This window comes from Malaclemys terrapin, chromosome 6, assembly GCF_027887155.1.
Source record: "Malaclemys terrapin pileata isolate rMalTer1 chromosome 6, rMalTer1.hap1, whole genome shotgun sequence".
In the NCBI taxonomy this organism is placed as follows: Eukaryota; Metazoa; Chordata; order Testudines; family Emydidae; genus Malaclemys; species Malaclemys terrapin.
In genome coordinates this window covers 28,738,036-28,758,181 of record NC_071510.1, presented here as the reverse complement: position 1 = coordinate 28,758,181, position 20,146 = coordinate 28,738,036, and the positions used below count along the sequence as shown (strand labels likewise).

General features: G+C 39.9%; 1 protein-coding gene across 2 annotated transcripts in view; it reads right to left on the bottom strand.

Annotated features, from left to right (window-relative positions):
- Positions 1 to 20,146, bottom strand: part of CCDC171 (coiled-coil domain containing 171) — a 214,721-nt gene that overhangs the window by 143,927 nt on the left and 50,648 nt on the right. For both annotated transcript variants that reach the window (XM_054032983.1, XM_054032984.1), the window contains exons 8-10: positions 16,154 to 16,246; positions 14,756 to 14,916; positions 7,788 to 7,926 (exon numbers count right to left, since the gene is read on the bottom strand). In XM_054032983.1, coding sequence (XP_053888958.1) covers positions 7,788 to 7,926; positions 14,756 to 14,916; positions 16,154 to 16,246 — 393 coding nt within the window. The remainder of the gene's footprint in view (positions 1 to 7,787; positions 7,927 to 14,755; positions 14,917 to 16,153; positions 16,247 to 20,146) is intronic.

The following is a 20,146-nucleotide window of genomic DNA, read 5'->3' as shown; positions in this document are numbered from 1 at the left end:
GGGTGTGTGGGGGGAAAAAAAAAAATCACACTGCTAGCTGACACAGCTATGCTGACAAAACCCCCGGTTTTATAGATACAACTATGCCAAAATAAGAGTGCTTCTGTTGACATAGCTAGTGTCATTTGGAGAGGTGGTTTAGCTTTGCTGGCAGAAGAACTCCTGTTGGCTTATGCTGTTTTCCACAAACTGTCGGCATTGCTATATCGGCATAGCTAGACCAGTCACGGCTCTGTAATGAAGACATTCCCTGAGTATATTATATTAATATTCTGTTAAATATTAATCTGCCAAAAGAACCCTCTAACTTTAGTTTCTTAATTTTTGAAACATATGCTACATATGCATATGCACCAAGTCTCAGAGCCTGGGTCAGCTGACCCAGGTGCTGGGTCAGCATCTGGACTTCAGTCCAAGCCCAGGCTCTGAGACTCCACAAGGGAGGAGGGTCTCATAGCTGTGGCTATGCTGCGGGTCTTTTATTGCAGTGTACTTGTATCCAATGGGAGTTTCAGGTGCACAGGAGTACTTCTGAAAGCTACTGAAGCTTCCAGATGACTATAATCAAACATTTATATTATGGTAGCACCCAGAGGCCTCAGCAAGAATGGGGCCATTGTACTATTCCCTGTCTAAATGAATATGTAGACATGGTCTCTGCCAAAGAGTTTACAATTAAAGAAGTCCATAGTCAAAAAATGACATCTGTCTGGACAACAAGTGGGAAAGGATTAAGTCAGAAGTAAGCAATAATTAAAAGTACCCTTTTCATAACATCCTTGTAATAAAGGGGTGGTGAAGAAAGAAGGTCCATATCTCCTATTTCTGATCCTGACCAGTTACTCATTATTTATCTTCTGTGCTAAAATTATGATTCACTATTTGAATAAATTTTCCTTCCCATTTGTTCATAGCACAGGAAGTTTACTCTCCATAGCCCCAAGAAAATTCTACTATATTGTCAATTACATACAGACCAACACACTACTACTTATCCAAGGATCCAATCAGTTTTTCCAATGTGGGAAATGTCGGCCCCCAAAAAGCTCTCTTATGAGCTGATAGCATATCATTGGCAAACAAGGACAAATATATGCAATTTTCTGCTGTGTTCTCCCCTATTCAGTTTAAATATTTTATAAAATGTGTTTTACTGTTTCAATTTTAATTATATGTGCTGTATATCTACTAATATATTATTCATGTGCGTTTCAGTGTTAGGTCCCCTGTAGCATTTACATGGGTTTCCTTATGTGACAGTTTGTACTACACTTCACAAAGAATTTCCAACACAACTGAAATCCATATATACACAAGTGCTTGTATTTGTAGAACGCCAATACAAATATATTGTAAAGGATTATCTTTTCCACAGGATGCAAATACATTAGAAGGATTTACCTTACAGTGCATACTATCAATAGGAAAATATAACAGTATGGTCAATATCACAGTAAGAGAAAGGCTTTATTTTTAATATAAGCCACTTTAGTACAGACAAGGTCATACTGAATCTAGCCCACAGAAAAGTCTTTTTATAAGCACGCCTAAACAAATGTATTTTTCCCCCCTCAGCCTTCCATTTTTTTAAATTCACCACATTTTAGTCAGTACATTCGGCCTTCATCGTTTCTCTGTACTCACATTTGCTAACTGTGTCCATAAGTCTCCATGCCAATTTCACTATCTATTTTTCAATTGCAGTAAAGATCAAAAGGAAATTCCTTAAACTAGCCAGATCTTCTATATTTTACATACAAACAATTTAGTTTCCTTCCTTTCCAACTCCTGTTCCAGTTCCCTCTCCCTCATCATTGCAGCCTATGATTTTTTTCCCTTAAATTTGCAAAGTGGAAAACCTAAGCATAGATGTGAATGTGCACTGCAGAGAATATACCAAAGGGTTTCTCAGTTTCCTAATGCATGTTCTTAATGAGAATGAGTAAGGTTCTACACTAGAGGTCAGGCTGGGTGTATTCATGGTGCCCCCACCAGTTTTTGCAAGATCTAAGCTTTCATTTACATTTTTTAAAATGTTTCTAGTCCTTATGCTTGTAAAGATATTTTTCTGAGTACTGAGTCTGCAAGTAGGGTTGCCAGATGTCCAGTTTTTGACTGGAATGCTTGGTCAAAAAGGCACCGTTGTGGCTCCGGTTGGCACCGCCGACTGGGCCATTAAAAGTCCGGTCGGTGGTGTATTGGGGACCCAGGGCTAAGGCAGGCTCCCTACCTGCCTTGGTTCCGTGTGGGTCCCGGAAGCAGCTGCCAGGCCTCTGTGGCCCGTAGGCGCATGAGTGGCCAAGGAGGCTCCGCACAATGCTCCCGCCCCCAGCACCGGCTCCACAGATCCCATTTGTCGGCAACCGCAACCAATGGGAGCTGTGGGGGTGGCATGAAGGTAGCATGCATAGCCTCCCTGGCTGCCCATGCACTTAGGAGATACAGGGACCTGGTGGCTGCAGTAAGTGCTGCTGGGACCCCGCATCCCAGACCCCCTCCCACACCCCAACCACCTACTCCAGCCCAGAGTCCCTCATGCACCCAAACTCCCTCCTGGAGCCTGCACCCCACTCCTCCCCACACACATTCCAACCCCTGCCCCAGCCCTGGGCTCCCTCCTGCTCCCCAAACTCCTCATCCCTGGCCCCACCCCAGAGCCCACAACCTCAGCTGGAGCCCTCATCCCCCCCACACACCCCGATTTCCTATCCCAGCACAGAGCCCTCTCCTGCACCCCAAACCCATCATGCCCAACCCCACCCCGGAGCCTGCATCCGCAGCCCACACTCCCTTCCCACACCCCAACCCCCTGCCCCAGTCCGGTGAAAGTGAGTGATAGTAGGGAAAAGCGAGAGACAGAGGGCTGGAGTGAGCAGGGGTGGGGCCTTGGGGAAGGGGCAGGGCCTCAGGGAAGGGGCAAGGAAGGGGTGTTCGGTTTTGTGCAATTAGAAAGTTGGCATCCCTATCTGCAAGTAGAAGCAATAGTTCTAAGACCAGTGCTGCTCCGTAGGAAATTCCTTAGTTGAGGAAGGAGTAAACGCAACAGAGATACACTAGGTCTCTCGTGTGAGAGGACAAGAAATTCAGGGGGATTCCACATGAAGGAGGGATTTAGGGCATGTCTACACTACAAACTAAAGTCGACCTATGTTAGTTCAACTTACAGCCACCACAGTAATTACTGTGGTTTTTCATGTCCACACTTCCTCTTTCTGTCAGTGGTGCGCGTCCACACCAGGAGCAGTGAGAGGGGCAGTGAGAGGGCCTGAGAGCCCGGGCTCTCAGCCCCCTACTCCCTACTGGGAGCCTGGCTGCTGCCAGGGCTCTCAGCTCCCCACTCCCTCAATCTCCTTGGAAAATCCCAGCATTGAGTAAGAAAGTAATACAATAATGTATTTATACATCAAACTTTTTAAGAGTTAACCACCTAAACTAAAATTCCACAAGATGGCTGCAACTTTGGTTGGAGATTTATGCCAGTGCACTACAAACCCAAGATACACCTGTAGGGAAGAACAGTATGATAGAAGAAATCATTACACTACAATTGGTTTTATATTGCAAAATTTCCCAAAGGTGGCTCCTTAAGTTTTACCAGTTAACATTTCATGTGTACAAATTACAAGTACAAGTCCCACATCTGCACATGCAATTTTTTACCTGAATAAATAACCATTTGTACATGCAATTACATATATTTTTCAGGTGCAATTTAGATGCACAACTTCAAAAATTTGGCCATCTCTGTTTGAGAGACCTCTGTTTTTCACTAAGGCTTCGATTCAGAAAAGCACTTAAACAAGCAGTTAAGTCTATCCTATGCAGGACTGCACTTAGGCATGTACTTAACCTCAATGGGACAACTTTGAACATGTCATCCTGAATATGAATGCTTTTCTGAATCACAGCCTAAATAATAGAGCAACAAGTATGTGTGTATTGTAGTACTCTAACTCCAGAGGATGGCTTCCGTTAGGATAAAAGAAACAAGAATTATGCTAGATTGGTTTTTGTAGTCAGCAGGACTCTTCAATTGAATAAGAATGCCCCCTCCTAAGTTTTAAAAACCCGACAAAATCTTGGACACGTCCAGCAGAGAATAGAATAAGTAACTTTTTTTCTGAATTAATATCAGCATTACTGAGAGCAGAATTTGTTCCTTTGCATTTATATAGCACTTCATATCTTCAAAACATGGTACAAACATTAACTAATCATGTTTTATACTCTGTTTATCAACATATTTGACTTCATTGTTACAGAATCAGATATTGTCAATCTACAGGAAGTACCTTTGCAGTGACTTATGGTACGACCTTCAATTCTTAATAGTCTAGAAGCAGCTAAGCATTCTTTCAGCCATATATAATATTTGGAGATTCTGAAATACCAACACGGGAAAAATGTTTATTGAAATAATATCGACATTTTAGTGAGGAATTTGAAAAATCCAGGAACATAAACACCTCTACCCCAATATAACGTGACCCAATATAACACGAATTCGGATATAACGCGGTAAAGCAGCGCTCGGGGGAGGGGAGGGGCGCAGGGCTGCGCACTCCAGTGGATCAAAGCAAGTTCGATATAACACAGTTTCACCTATAACGCGGTAAGATTTTTTGGCTCCCGAGGTCAGTGTTATATTGGGGTAGAGGTGGATGTTTAAATGTTCTCATTAAAGTAAGTTTGCACTAGAAAATAAAGTTCATTCTGTTTCCTAATATACTTTATTAATAAAATGATAAATTCCCAGAACCTTCACTATGTACATTCACAACTCCGTCCACACAAAATAAAAAGCTTCAACTTCCCCTTCTCTTCAACAACTAAAAGTTAGAGTTTATCTGGTGCTAGATGGCAGGAATTGAAATCCAAAAGCATCTTCAGAAAAACAATTCTAGCCACAAGTTATTTTTTTAAGAGGCCAAGAATAGAGATGGAGCCATTTCGATTTAAAGCCAATTCTGAACCACAATGTATATACCCATTCTTCCAAAGTCTTATTCTTCAAACTCTAAATTCTTAAAACACTAGTTGGAAAGAATAACAAGTCTGAAAACAGTTTCCCTAACAATAACACAAGGAAATCTTGAGATCTTGCCCATACTGAATATTGCCCAGGCAATCCTGTCTGGTACTAACAGATTCTATCACATTTGATCCATGCAGATTTGTGGCAGACTTTTGCAACATGCTGAACTTTTAAATTAAAAGCAGCATAACTGCTTTACTTTATATGCAGTGGAGCCATAAAGACAAATGTTCTTTTTAATATACAAGTTTCCAAAGAATGATCTTGGTTCCAACACAAGTTACTTCAAAACCCAAGAGTTTGTCCTTAAAATATTTTAAATGTTTGGTAATATTTCCTGAAATGTTTTAAAACAAAATCATTGTATTAGACAGATCAGTGGGAAACCATAGAATGAGATTATCTGAGTCTGAAAAAAATAGACATTGAGAAGGTCTAACTTTAAAACAAAAGAATGAGAGAAAGGACCGGTAATTATTATACAAGAGACTAAAAGTATTAACATTTCTCCCACTGACAATTTCAGTTCAGAAAAAGGACAGCTTGGTAACAAAATATATCATATATATTTCAGTTTTTAGCCAGAGCTTTCTGCTTTAAACAACAAAAATGATAAAAACTCTTCAGCATGAAAAAACCAAGACCACACTCTACCTATTCCAGCTTCTCAAATAAAAAACAAAAGTCTTCAGAGAAAAATACTAAGATGAGTTTAAAAAAAAAAAAATCTAATCCAGAAAGGGGCTTTGAATACCTCTCCTGAACAAGCCTTTTAAAAGATGGCTTGCATATTTCTGCCTCGTCAAGGCAGTCTTGAGGTTTTGAGTCACTCAGCAGCTTTTTCCACCTAACCAATATGTCCCTTGCAGTCATACTGCAATGCGAGTTTTGAGGGCTCCTTTCTGCTTTACCATAAACTATATTCAGGATTTTCTTCCGAAGTCTTAACCTCTCAAGTGGCAAAAAGCATATATGTGTAATTTACACCCTCCTAAGCAAAGTAAAAAAAAAAAGGGAGATAGGAGGAGGAAAAAAGAGCAAGAGAGAGATATGACGTGGCGAGCGTATGTACTCATCAAGGTTCCATTGAGAATCATCACAGCCAGCAGCTCACCGCCTCTAATTTTACACTAATAAACATCAGCCAGCTATTGGCAGTGGCCAACGAGGCACTGTTGCATTCCTGTCTTACGGGTTCTGTGGGGTTTAGAGAGGATGGCTTAATTTAGAGCAAGTGTCCCTTAGTACCTTGACCTTAGATGGAAGAAGATGGTCTCTTCTTAGGAAAGAGAGGAGCTGGGAGGAAACACTCCATTGAAACAGCCAGTCCAGGAGGGTACAGAGTAAAGTTTTTGCTGAAACAGGTTTATTAGCTTACCAGTTTTTGAAGGGGCATTGTTAGCACTCTGAATAAGAAATATGACTCAGCAATATTATGTTTTATTTGAGTCATAAATAATCTACATAAATACAAACCCAGGGATCATCAACCATTTGGTTTATTTAAAAAAAACACTTGTGACCAGTTTGTTTGCTGGGGTTAGACAAAAGTGAAATAAGTAATTTACCATTCCCGTCCCCTTATGAGCTCTTGCAGTTATACCTGCAGTGGCCTACTAATACAATTTTGAGACAAGTGGGAGAAAGACAAGGGAGAAGTAACGATAGAAGTAAAGTATTAAACATTGGAATGAGCAGACAAGAGAGCAATGCAAGAAATCCAAAGATTTGCATGAGTGGTGGAAGTCATAAAACATAAGAATGGCCATACTGGGTTAGACCAAAGGTCCAATCCAGCCCTGTATCCTGTCTACTGAAAGTGACCAATGCCAGGTGTCCCAGAGGGAGTGAACCTAACAGGTAATGATCAAGTGATCTCTCTCTTGCCATCCATCTCCACCCTCTGACAAACAGAGGCTAGAGACACCATTCCTTACCCATCCTGGCTAATAGCCATTAATGGACTTAACCTCCATGAATGTATCTAGTTCTCTTTTAAACCCTGTTACAGTAAAGTCCTGTTCTGTGACTTTATGCTTGAAAAGGTCTGAGCATAAAATCCGGGGTGGGGAAAGTAATCAAATTGGGACTGTGTTCCTCATGGTTGGAGATATATATATATGTTCCTCCTACCAAGTTTCCCTTTTCTTTAATTGACTGCAACAAGCCTGCTGATCGTTCTGATGCAGACCCTTGCTGTAGCTCACTGACTAGCATGATTCTTCTCAGCAGCAAGAAGCAGATGGCACCCTCCCTGCTATGTATAGTGTAGACATAGCCTAAGGCACAGAGGTGAAGTAACTTGCCCAAAGCCATACTAGCAAGACAGTGGCAGAGCTTTAGGGCTGGTCTATACCAGGGAACCTGCAATCGGCACACCTACATCTCTGAGGGTGTGAAAAACCCACTCTCCTGAGACACATAGCTACATCAACCTAACCTGCGCTGCCGACAGCATTAGGACGATGGAAGAGTTTTTCTGTTGGCGTACCTCTGGGGAAGGTAGATTAACTATGCTAATGGGGGAACCCCTCCCGTAGGTGTAGGTAGCATCCAGGCTGAAGCGCTATAGCCATGCAGCTGCACCATTGCAGCTGTGCCTCTGTAGCAGTTTAAATGTAGACATACCCTTAGATTAGGCCTACAGTGCAATCAAATCATTTTCATAACTTTTTTCAGCTTTTTATATAGTAAAATATACAATGTCATCTGCTGGTCCAATAAAGCAAGTGCCACAGGGCTTCTCTCTTACCTTTGCAAGTTCCTCCTGTAATTCTTTGCAACTTTTTTCATTATCCTGGAGTCTCTCAGAGAGATGTGTAATTACTTTCTTCTTTTCCTCAATCTCTTCATTTAGTTGCTTGTTTGTAGAAAAATACTCTTTTTCGAATCTGAAAAGTTTCAATGTTAGAACAGGTTTTTCAAATATATTTTTGTCAACCAACATTATATACTTTTAAACACAATTGACAGATGTACTATATATCGTGTTTTCATGCCATAAGGCTTTAAAACTTGCCTTTACTTTTTTTCATAAAAAAATCCACTCCGTAAATGAAAGCCTTTAAAGAAATAGTACCTCCCCTTAAGATAACCAGGTGTTTGTACTATGCCTGCAGTCATAAGTAAAATAGGTTTAGTGGTCTTGATGTGGCCTCTAAATTACATTTAATGAACAAAATTCACCACAGTTCAATTACCTCAGAAATTGACTCTTATTCAGTCTCCAGGCAAGTCTTGCCTAACCAGCTTTGAATTAAAACGTAACAGTAGCACCCACAATGTCTATATAAAATCTGGTTATGTTCTATTCTAAATTGTGTGGCATAGGATTTTAATGTCAAACAGATGTTCAAACAATCATCTACCAATGGTTGAATTCTAAATGCTAGGGACATTATTACCCTCATTACTCACTGTCACTGGAAGTGATGTCCAGGAGTTCGGAATGAGAAATCCCATCCTATTCCTTGCTTTTAGAATTTTAACAGTGGGATCTTCCCCTGAATTTGTTTGTTTGTCTATTTGCTGTAAAGAATGTTTATGCTTTATGAGCCATCCAAGACAGACTTGTGGGACAAGGGAAATCATCACTGAGAGAAGGAAAGTTGTTCTGTGGTGGCAGTTTGTGGCTTGGGAGAGAACCCAGACTGTTGACTCTGTCTAGGGCAGAGGACCACAGCCTTTAAGTGTGAGAGAGTCAGGGCTCTCTACACTTTTCGTCAGAGGGAATCCTGGGAAATGCAGTCCCAAGTCCCAGAGGATGACGAGACTTGTAGGCCTCCACAGCAAACCGTAATGGGAAAGGGGGTGGCAAGATGGTAGCAGTTATCTTCTCCCTTATAAGAGGGAGGTTGAAGATGCCAACAGCCCCTCTGAGTCAGGGAGAACTCTACTTGTTTGCTTTTGACTTTAATCACCAGATCTTTGGGGAGAGTCTGGAAACTCAGGAATAGTTGGGAGGAAGGAACTCTGGTAAGGGTCTGTTTCTTTTAAACTTTATTACAAGACTTGCAGTTTGTCTATTTGACTTTAAACTGGCACTTCTCTTGAGTGAGTTTGGGTTCTCTGGAGGAAGAACTCACCTTCCCAACCCTAGGGAGGGCTGTGTTTGTTTGTAAAATACTCAATTGGCAAAAGTCATGTTGATACAGCAGCTAATAAAATTGCCCAGATCAGCAATTGAGGTGAAACAGTAGAACACCACTGTAGTTCTGATGCTAGAGTCGATAATTCTTTCTCCATGTCTAACGTACTAACCAAGTATGTTAATTAAGCTCTAAAATGGTTATGCCACTTGTATCTGGCTATTTTATTTTGGTTTTCTAATTTATTTATTTTTTACAATTGAAATATATAATTAATAAAGGTTTAGTACTTAAATCTATAGATCAATCTCTCTAATTCTAGTGGTGTCATCACTGTAACAGTTATGTCCTCTCACTATCCAGTGTTAGTTTATCAAAATAAAGTTGATTATTAGCCAGTCAAAATATATTTCCAAATATTTCTAAAAGTAATTCTAGATATAAAAAACTGCTGCTCCCTAAAGAAAAATTGGCTATTCATTTTTTCCTGTTTTTCTAATTTCTTTCCAAGCTTAGGTTTAAGGCCAAAAAATATTATACTTTTATTATGGTTATGCAAAAACCTTTGTTTTTCAATTTAAAGAAAAGCAGGTCTCAATCTAGATAATGATTCTGATATTGATCCAACAGATTATTAGATCCGAGACAGTTGAATGCAATTTAATTTTTATTTAATTATTCTTATGAACAATTACAATATAACAGAACACTGAAATTTGTGTAAATCTGTTTTTTCTAAAGATATTTTGAAAGACAGCTAAAAACATGATGTTTTTTTTTATAATTGTTATTAATATTTTGTATAATGATTTAGTGTAAATTATAAATTTAAAAATAAATTTGGCTCTGGTATGGAGTAGATTACATTTAACAAACAAAAAATTCACCACTTCCATTAGCTCCGAAGTTGCCTCAAGACTGAAGTCTTGCTGGTTTTAACCATTATTAAATTAATGTGCAACAGTAGTACCCAAACTATCCATATATTGTGTATTAAATCTGGTTGTGTGCTATTCTAAGTTGTGTGCTGTACAGTTTGAACAATTTGCAAAATGTTCAAAGAATCATGAAAACGTGGTCTAATTCTGTAAGCTTTAATTTTTATTCTTAAATCATTATTATAATTTTTGTTTCCAGAGCACATTCAAATACCAAAGCAATTAAAACATTAAGACTTAACATCACTGTTATATTGGTATGTATTATTCCCATTTCACAAAGGTGTAAATAGAGGCACAGACAAGTTAAGTGACTGCTCAAGGCCACCGAAGAAGTCAATAAAACCCAGACTTTGAATGTCAAGCCCCATGCTGTAATCACTAGACAACATTCCATATTCACATCTGATCAAATAATGCTATTGTACTATGTCCACAAAAATCTATTAATAAACACATGTATGGTCTGATCTTGCAAGGCTCTGAGATGCCTCAGGTCCCAGTAAAAACAACAGGAGTTGAGTGTGCATAGCACTTGCAGATGCATGTCCCTACTAACAATAATTGCCAAGGCAGAACCCACAGAGTTACTTTAATAAAACAAAATTCATGGAAAGTCAAACAGTACTGTATCCGAGCCACTTTTTGTTTTATTCTCAGAACGCAATTTTATGTGTGGAACAATTTAGGTGATCTCAACCCCTTTTTCGTTTAAAAAATAGAAGCGCCTGTGAATTTTTTCCATTATCCAACTTTTGCTTCTAGATTGGTAAAGCAAGGTACATAACTATTTTTTTGCATCCTGTTTTAACGTAAGAGATCTGATAGTTTGGAACACTAAATGTGAAGAGAAAAAACAGAGGTGTAGCAAATAGCAAATGGGACCTCTTTCAAATGACCTAGATCCGATACTGGCCTTCCCTTTTTTCTCCTCTTTGCAGTGAAACATGCTGAGGAAGCCAGGGATACAGAGTCCTTTCTGTACACCACCCTATCCCCTTCTGAAGTCATGCCAGAGTCCAAGATTAGGAAACATTCCAGAGGTAAGCATTTTGTTTTACTTTTGGATGTTTGCTTGGTCTCAATAGACTTCTGATGTAAAATGGTGGTGGCGAGGACAAACCAAAAAAACAGAAGAATTGTAGCATGGAGGGGGGGAAAAAAAACAGATGACCACAGTCAGTGGGAAAACCGGATAGCAACAAATTAGGTTGTTATGGATAAGTAAAGAGCATTCTAATGCAAAGGTACTACTTTGCTTGCCTCCCGTCTTCATTTTCTAAATATTCCCTTTTGATAACTCCGGACCTACTGATTACCAAAAAATCAAAAACTTCCATGGTGGGAACCATGTTTATATAAAAAGGCTGTGAATGGGAGAAAGGAGGTTCATGAGATAGTTGCATGAACCACCTCCCCTACACATCTGTAATTATATAAGATCCCTGTGGCAATTACAGCAGTTTCTTAAATGAAAAAATATGCATGTATTTTTAGATATCTTTTCATAAGATTTAGCAGATGAAAGCATGGAAAAGGAACAAGCAACATGTGACCACCTGCAAGCGTTCCACAGATCACAGCTTAGGAACCTCTGATTAAACACAATATTTGTGCAGTTTGAAAACAGCTGGGGGGAAAAAGTGCGTACTAGAAGAGTATGACATTTTTAAGAAAACAGAACAGTACAAAGCTGCTAGGAAAATTATATTGAAAGACTAAATATTTCCTGGAAGAAGTAAAAAATACCTAAGGAAAGGACAGTGGAAAGAGAAAGCCTCTGGAAATTTTTACTAAAGCAGTAAAATATTTTCCTTTAACAGTCATATTAGGACAGCTAAAACAATAAGAGATAATTGGTTTCCTAAGATTCGTGGACTTCAGTGGATTCTACAGTGTTCTAGGTACCAAGAGGTAGGAGGACTGGGGACTGGAAGATGAATTACTCAAGTTAAAACATTAGGCGCTTAAAGTCTCTGCCATGTAGCCTCACCAATTTCCAGCCTTAAAATCACTTTCTTGGTTGATTCCAAGATCTTGACTGAAATAATCTAGGAGTTGGATTCACAGACTTGATACCACATACAATGATAAGTTAACGGGGAGAGTAAGAGAAAAGTAGCATTGACAGATAAACTAATTAACATAACCTTTGATTAAAGCAGTCACATATGTTTAGAAATGGGTTCTCTCGTAAAGTAAGTTTAATACATAGCACAAAGTTCATCAATATTTAGATCAAAGACTAAGATCTAGAGCATGCATTCTACTTCTCATCCCAAATTTATTATGCCATAAAATGTAAAACTATCAAATTCATACATTTAATGAAGTTTTACACAAGGTGAAAAGGAAAGCATCAAAACAAGTTAAAATATTGAAGAAATCTCCCAAATTAAAACAAATTAGCTCATGTAGGAAGTCATTGAGACAAATCAATACTACAGTGTATTTGGGAGGCGTCACCATTTGTAGAACAATGAATTTTTGCAAAATATTCATGTCTGCATGGAAGTTAACAGCAGAGAGCAGAATCTTGGAATAGTTGAGTTCCTTGGTTAACTCCACCAAAGATACACCAGGGATAAATTTGGTCATTCGTGTTTAAGAAAGGGAGCCCCTTTGGTACTGAAAACCCCCTAAGACATTCTAAAGTGGGCAGGCACCAACCAGAGAGGCTCATTCCCCAGTTTTAAGCAACACCTGGATCAAACAAAAGGTGTATTGTGAAGAGGAGTTCAAGCTTACACTATGCACAGGATACAAACAAAATAAGTGCATAAGCACTGAAAGTCTGTTTGTGCTGATTATAGACACCCAATAGGTTTCCTTTAGCAACTGTTCAAAGCTATTTTCTGTAGTAACTGTACATACTGTAAATAAAAGATACTTTACTAATCCCAACTCCATGTCTGTACACACTCATTCTTTTTCCAAAAAGGAAAGAAATCATACCTTGGGATCAAAGTTTTCTAACCACTCAGAAGTTGAGATTTTACTAATTTTGAGATTCTGAGCCACATAGAACCATAATGGACCATTAGAGAAGCTCTAACAAAATTATAGGCTGAAAGGGGAAAGAGTTCTTTGAGACAAGAGCAGAGTGACGAAGAGGAGTCTGTAGAATCAAAGATTTCTCTGAAAACTGCAAGATAACTGGATAAATTTGGAAAAATTAAACTTCATTAATATTCTTAGGTGACCATGGTTTAGGTAAGCTGATTTGAGGGGCTTTATTTTGTCCAAAACTAGAGCTTAGAAGACATGTTGTCCTTGTAAAGTTTGGGTGAGAAAATATAACATACTACGGTCATACAATAACATCTGGGCCACGGGCTCACGGAATCTAACTCTGTGTAAGATCCAAAAAAAATCCTGGAAGTGTTGTATTTGATGTTACAGACAGAATGGCCAGGGGAAGGTGGCTCTGGCCAAGCTAGAATGATGGTACCTTGAGCAGGTGGTCATCCAGGTAATGGAAAATATGAATTCACCCTTTCCTGAGGACAACAACCATGATCATCATGATTCAAGAGAGTCTGGAGTAGTGTTGCCTCTAATTTTTCCCACCTATGGACAGAATAAATTTTGTTTTGTGCACCAATATGGAGGTGATGTGTGACGCATCACCTCCTTATTGGTGCACAAAACAAAATTAATGTGGCGGAGGTGGGGCCAAGGGGTTCAGAGTGTGGGATGAGGCTCAGGTCTGGTGCACAGGGCTAGGGTGTGTGGGGGAGGGGGAGTTGAGGATTCTGACTGGGGGTACAGGCTGCCCCAGGGCTACAGCAGGGAGAGAGGACTTCCCCCAGCTCTCTCCCCCCAGAGCAACACCTGGGCTGGGGGGGGAGAGGCACCTCTCCCCGCTGTAGCAGTTCTGGGGCTGGGGCTGGGGCCAGGGGCAGGACCATGGGATAGGTTCCTCTCCCCCAGTCACTGCAGGTCCAGGCTAGGCCTGGGCGGAGAGGCACCTATCTTTGCAGATCCAATAACCACCCCAAACAATCTCTTATCTACAGCCAGGCACACAGATACCACAGAATATGCTCTGGTATATACACCTTAACTCACTCAAAACAACATTTACCAAACAACACCACCACCACCACCACTCCACGAGAGAAGCAGATTGCATCATGAAATAAGCCACCCAAATACCCCGAAAAAACCTGCTTCAAGTTTCCCAGGCCTGAAGAGCTCCGTGTAAGCTCAAAAGCTTCTCTCTCTCAACAACAGAAGTTGGTCCAATAAAAAATATTACCTCACCCACCTAGTCTCTCTAATATCCTGGAACCAACATGGCTACAAGAACACTGCATACAAAAGCTAAGAGGCATTCCTCGCCATGAATAATCTTCAGCTTCTCTATGAAAATCTGTAAATTAGAATTTCCCTAACAAAAATAAATTCATATTAACTTGCTAAGATGAAAAAAAAAATTTTTGTCACATGCAACGCTGCTAGCAAGCGTCCCAATATGAATGTTTTGCAAATGATCCATATAACAATAGGTTACATCTCTCTATCTTCCCACAGTGTGTATATGTACCAGCACTGATGGAATGTCAGGCCTGTTCAAGTGTGTGTGATCATGTCATCTTCTAGTGACTGCAACCTAAGAAGGATGTAAATTATAATACTACACACATTGTTACTGCTGGCTTACAATACATTTAGTAGATAAATAAACTTACATATTGAGTTTTTCCAAGCTCTCTTGGGCATTACGTTTCTCTCTCTCATATGCATTTTCCACCTCTTTGAACTCTTTCTTGATCATTTCCAAATCAGAAAGAGCTTCTGCTTGGCTGGCTTTTTCTACCTGCAAAGCTCCTTCAAGGTCTCGAATCCTTAACTACCAAATGATAAGAAAGCAATTAAAGCAAGTTAGGGAAAGCTATCATTAATCTTCAGCAGTGTTCTCTTTTGCTGTGTCTGTGTGTGAGTGAGGGAGCACTGAGCACACAAAGGGTTATGAATACCTACCATAAAGAGCAGAGAAAAATAAAAAGATATAAGGTGCTTTTACTCAGACTACTATACTTTGGTGGAATTTAGATTTTATTAATTAAATTAAGTACACTGGTAAGGTTTGTCAGAGGTTTTCTATTTTTTGTACATGAAACCAGTTCCATTAAAACAAAGCACAGGATTAATAGTGAAGATTAGAGTTCCATACAATGGAGAGCAGAAATGTGACAACTCCATGTGCATCAACTACTAATAGAAAATCTTTACCAGTCTTAAATTTGCCCTCCCAATTCAGTTATATTTTGTAAAGGAGGAAAATTTAATATATTTTTTCTTTATTCTTTTTTATTTTAGTGTAATGGTCATTTAAAAAAGTGTTTCCAGTGAGAACTAGAGGGTACAAGAACAAGAAAATAAAATGGGCTACAAAATGACACTAGTTAGTCAGAATGCAAAAAGAGCACAAATAATGAAAAGCATAAATTTTGAAAATGAGTTCAGCACCTTTTTAAGTTTCCTTGTTTGTTCTTTAAAGTAAACTGTGATTAACTATTTATTTGAAAGACCATCTAGAGCAAGCTGAGTATAATATAAAATTTGAATTTTGACGAATATGTAGCAAGCTTGCTCACGCTTATTATCTGCCAATACTGTACTACCATTTTGTTTGAAGTTCAAATCTGCTCACTGAAAATCATATTTAAACAGTAGTTTGAGAGAACTACCGACTGAGTTACATAGTTTGTTGCTCCCATGAAACAGCTGCATATGTGCTTTACATCTTCACTCAGTTCCATCAGCAATCCTGGCAAAAATATAATTATTGGGTATTTTAACAGTAAAGGAATGTTTTAATAGTAGGACATTTCCTTTTGACAGTTTTGCCACAATTTTTTTAAAATTTCCCCTACAGTCATGCAATACCTAGTACACATTTAGGCCTTGTTTCTGCAAAAACTTTTCCATAGGCTGCCAGTGTACATAGTCCTACTGAATTGGGACTACTCGCATATATAAATTTAAACACAGGCATAAATCTTTTCAGGATTGGGGCCTTACAGATCTACTAGCTGCTCCATCATAAACTGTGGAAATTCCACAAATATTTGACACTGGTTTACCTGGATAATTTCAGAATTAAATTTGGATTCCAGATGTGCTGCTCTCTCTGCCTCAATATTTTCTTCCAATTTCTTCACTCTCACAGTAGCTGCCTAAAAATATGAAAAATATTTACATTCCCAAAAGACAGATATTAACTTAAATAGGACTATGATTTTAAAAAGGATTTTCAAGGTGTAGGATTCTTTAGGTAAACACTTTTATTATACTAGGAATCCACACTCCCTGCTGTTAGGCTATTTTGGTTTTTATCCCTGCTACATGTTTATTTAAAAAAAATATATGCACAGATATCAAAAGAATGGAATTTAGCCAAATTCACCAAAAACAACTAACCCCCCCCCACACACACACACCCAGTACTGATAATTTTTTTTTCTATTTAATTACTGTGTTCCATACAAAAAAATCTATTACTAATGCAATATTAATATTGAGAAATGAGGCACTCAGAAGTCAAATAATGAGCAGATAAGACTGAAAGCTCAACATTCTGTATTACTAAGAAACTGCCAATTGAACACAATATAATACAGTCCAGACAGAGATTTGCAGTATAGAATGTACAATCTTCATTTCAGTGATGAGATAGTTAAGACAGTACTATTTGTTTGAGAGGGACTATGGTTAACGTCTGGGACCGCAGAAAAGAGATTTTGGTGCTAATCAAGATGCTATAAATAAACTGCTATGCGATTACCGACAAATCACAACTTCTTTGCCTCAGGATGTTCTGAAGCCTATATAATATTTCTAAAATGCTATCTAATTGTAAAGTATTATTAGGGCTTGGGTCCTTGTCCTATGATCATTCCCCCAGGCTTTAGTGAGGAGAAGAGGACGTGGATAACTTGTTTAGCAAGTATCCTGGCTGTTTAAAACCCATTTTGATTAGTTATCTCACTTTGCAATTGAACCTGTACACACACGTGCAGCACATCTATGCTGAATGTCATAGTTCAAGTGTTAATGGGATTTTCTATTGCACTTGTGCCCGAGTACAATTTCAAACATTCACAACTTTATTTCTAATAAATTTCCCGCCCGATATTTAGCAAGGCACATACAACTCATTATGAACTATGTCCATACCAAATTTCTACTTTCAAATTTATGTAGCTTGTCGGGGGGCGAAATTGACCTTTAAAAGGAACAATGATATATATCAGGGAGGAAGAAGCAGTGTGAATTTTATGTATATTTTAAACCCTTGTGTGACTCAAATAATTAAAGGAAGAAAGAAAGAAAGAAAGAAAGAAAGAAAGACAGACAGACAGACAGACCTGAAAAATTCTCTCTCAAAATCATCATTAAATAAAAACAAAACAAAATAATCATTGACATTTAGGCAGAGACCAAGCTTGGAAAATTTCAGCTGAATAGGTGAATATTTTAGAAAATAAATGACTGAAGTCTTGGTATAATGGAAACTGATTTGCAACCTTAACTATATTGTTTTCTACCACTACTGGGGTCTTTCACGTGGATGGATGATTGAGTTCAGTGAAGGAACAAATCCTACAACTATTTTGTGGCCTCAAGTTCAGCACAACTGTCAAAAACTCCTTCTACCACTAGCTGGTCTCAAATTTCCTTCTTCACACCTAGTGCAATCAAGAGAAAAAAAGAGACTGTCGGAGGACTAGGTTTTAATCTAACCACACAGGAAGTCACACAACTGTATTCACTGTTAGTGATTTTGGAAAGGTAAGACAAAATAGCAAATATTTTTTGACTTTTTCTGGATTCAGAATATTTAGGATTGTCAGAAGAAATTGAAATATTAACAAGTATTTTACAGAAGCTCCTAGGAGTGAGGGAAATTTTTTTGACTACTTCATATTTGCATATTACAGGTTCCTTGGAGAACACAGAAAAAACAGAAAGTTCTGAAGCTGGTGCCTAATCCTGTTGAAGACCTAAAGCTGGAATGAACTCTAGAGTACTGTAAGTAGCTTTCCAAATGTACTCCATAAGTAGGGTTTCCAAATGTCCAGCTTTTGACCGGAATGCCCGGTCGAAAAGGGATCCTGGTTAGTGTGCTGACCAGGCCGGTAAAAGTCCAGTTGGTGGCACAGTGGGGCTAAGGCAGGGTCCCTGCCTGCCTTGGCTCCAAGTGGCTCTCTGAAACAGTGGCATGTCCCCACTCCGGCTCCTAGGCGTAGGGGCCAGAGGCCTCCGTGCACTGCCCCCACCCAAAGCGCTGGTTCCCAGCTCCGATTCGCTGGGAACGGCGGCCAATGGGAGCTGCAGGGATTGTGCCTGTGGACGGGGCAGCATACAGGGCTGCCTGGCTGTGCCTTCATGTAAGAGCCAGAGGAGGGACATTCTGCTGCTTCCGGGAGCTGCCTGAGGTAAGTGACGCCCAGTGCCTGCACCTCTGACTCCCTCCCATGCCCCAGCCCCTTGCCCCAGCCCTGATACTCCCTCGGTAGCAGCCCGGAGCCCCCTTCTACACCCAAAACCCCTCATCCTCACCCCACCCCAGAGCCCGCACTCCCAACCAGATTCCTCATCCCCCCCGCATCCCAGCCCCCTACCCCAGCCCTGATCCACTTCCTGCACCCCAAATCCCTCACCCCTGAGCCTCAGCCCCCTGTCCCAGCCCAGAGCCCCCTCCCGCACCCTGGACACCTCATTTCTGGCCCCACCCCAGAACCCATAACCCTAGCCCAGAACCCATACCCGCTCCCACACCCCAACACCCTGCCTCAGCTCAGAGCCCCGACTCATACTCCGAACCCCTCAGCTCCCCACCAGCCAGAAGACCCCCCCTGCACCCCAAATCCTTCAGCCCCGGCCCCACACCAGAGCCTGCACTCCCAGCCGGAGCCATCCCCACCCAAACTCCACCCCCTTGCCTCAGCCCGGAGCCCTCTCCCGCACCCTGTACTCCTCATATCTGGCCCCACCCCAGAGCCTGCAGCCAGAGCCCTCACTCCCTCCTAAACCCCAACCCTCTGAGCCAGCCCGGTGAAAATGAGAGAGCGAGTGAGGGTGGGGAGAGCGAGCAACAGAGGGAGGAAGAAATGAAGTGAGTGGGGTGGAGCCATGGAGAAGGGGCAGGGCTTCAGAAGATGGGTGGGCAAGGGTATTCGGTTTTGTGCGAGTAGAAAGTTGTCAACCCTATCCATAAGAAAATCCACAAACTGTGCATAGGGTCAACATTTACATCTGCCCAGGAATTTTGTCTTATTTACAAAGAAATTCACAATCAAACAAATTCCACCACAAGTCTTCTCCCCAATGCTAGCATTCCTCCCCAAAGACAGTTCAGTCCAGATCCTGGACCCTTTCATCCTCTCCAGAGAGCAAATCTTTTCACTTTCCCTTACACCTACAGTACAGTTAATGAGATACCTGCAACAGTGAGTTAGGAAGATTTGCTTAACATCTACCAGTATTTCCATGCAACACCGTGCTAGTGCAAGAGAACTAGAAAGAGTAACTTGCTTTTACAAAAATGTCAAACTGGTGAGTCTAGTTTCCTTATACAAACTGAGACACTAAAAAAGTAAACAAACAATATACGTAATGAAAAGTAAATTAGATAACCTAAGGCGTTATTAGCAAGTCCCTGTGCACACTGTGGAAAGATGGATGTAAACTGCAAACTGGAAATCAGAGACAGGTAAGTACTATTATACTCATTTTGATGACTGAGCCTATGTACAGAGACTTACCCAAGATCACACAGTTACTTGGAAGAGCTGGAGATAGAATCCAGGAATCCTGACTCTCAATTCTGCTTTTAGTCACTATTTCCTTGTAAAATTTAGTTTTTAATGAAAAAATGCTTCCAAAAAAAAAAAAAAAAAAAACAACAACAACAACAAACACACCAGGGTGGATAAAAATCAATGATTTAAAAAAAATCTGATTTTTTGTATTTAAAATTGAATTTTTTTTTGATAAAATGCTTTTTGAGGAAAAAAAACTTATCTTAATTAAAATTATAGCTCAAAGATCTCTCATCATGGAATAGGGATTAT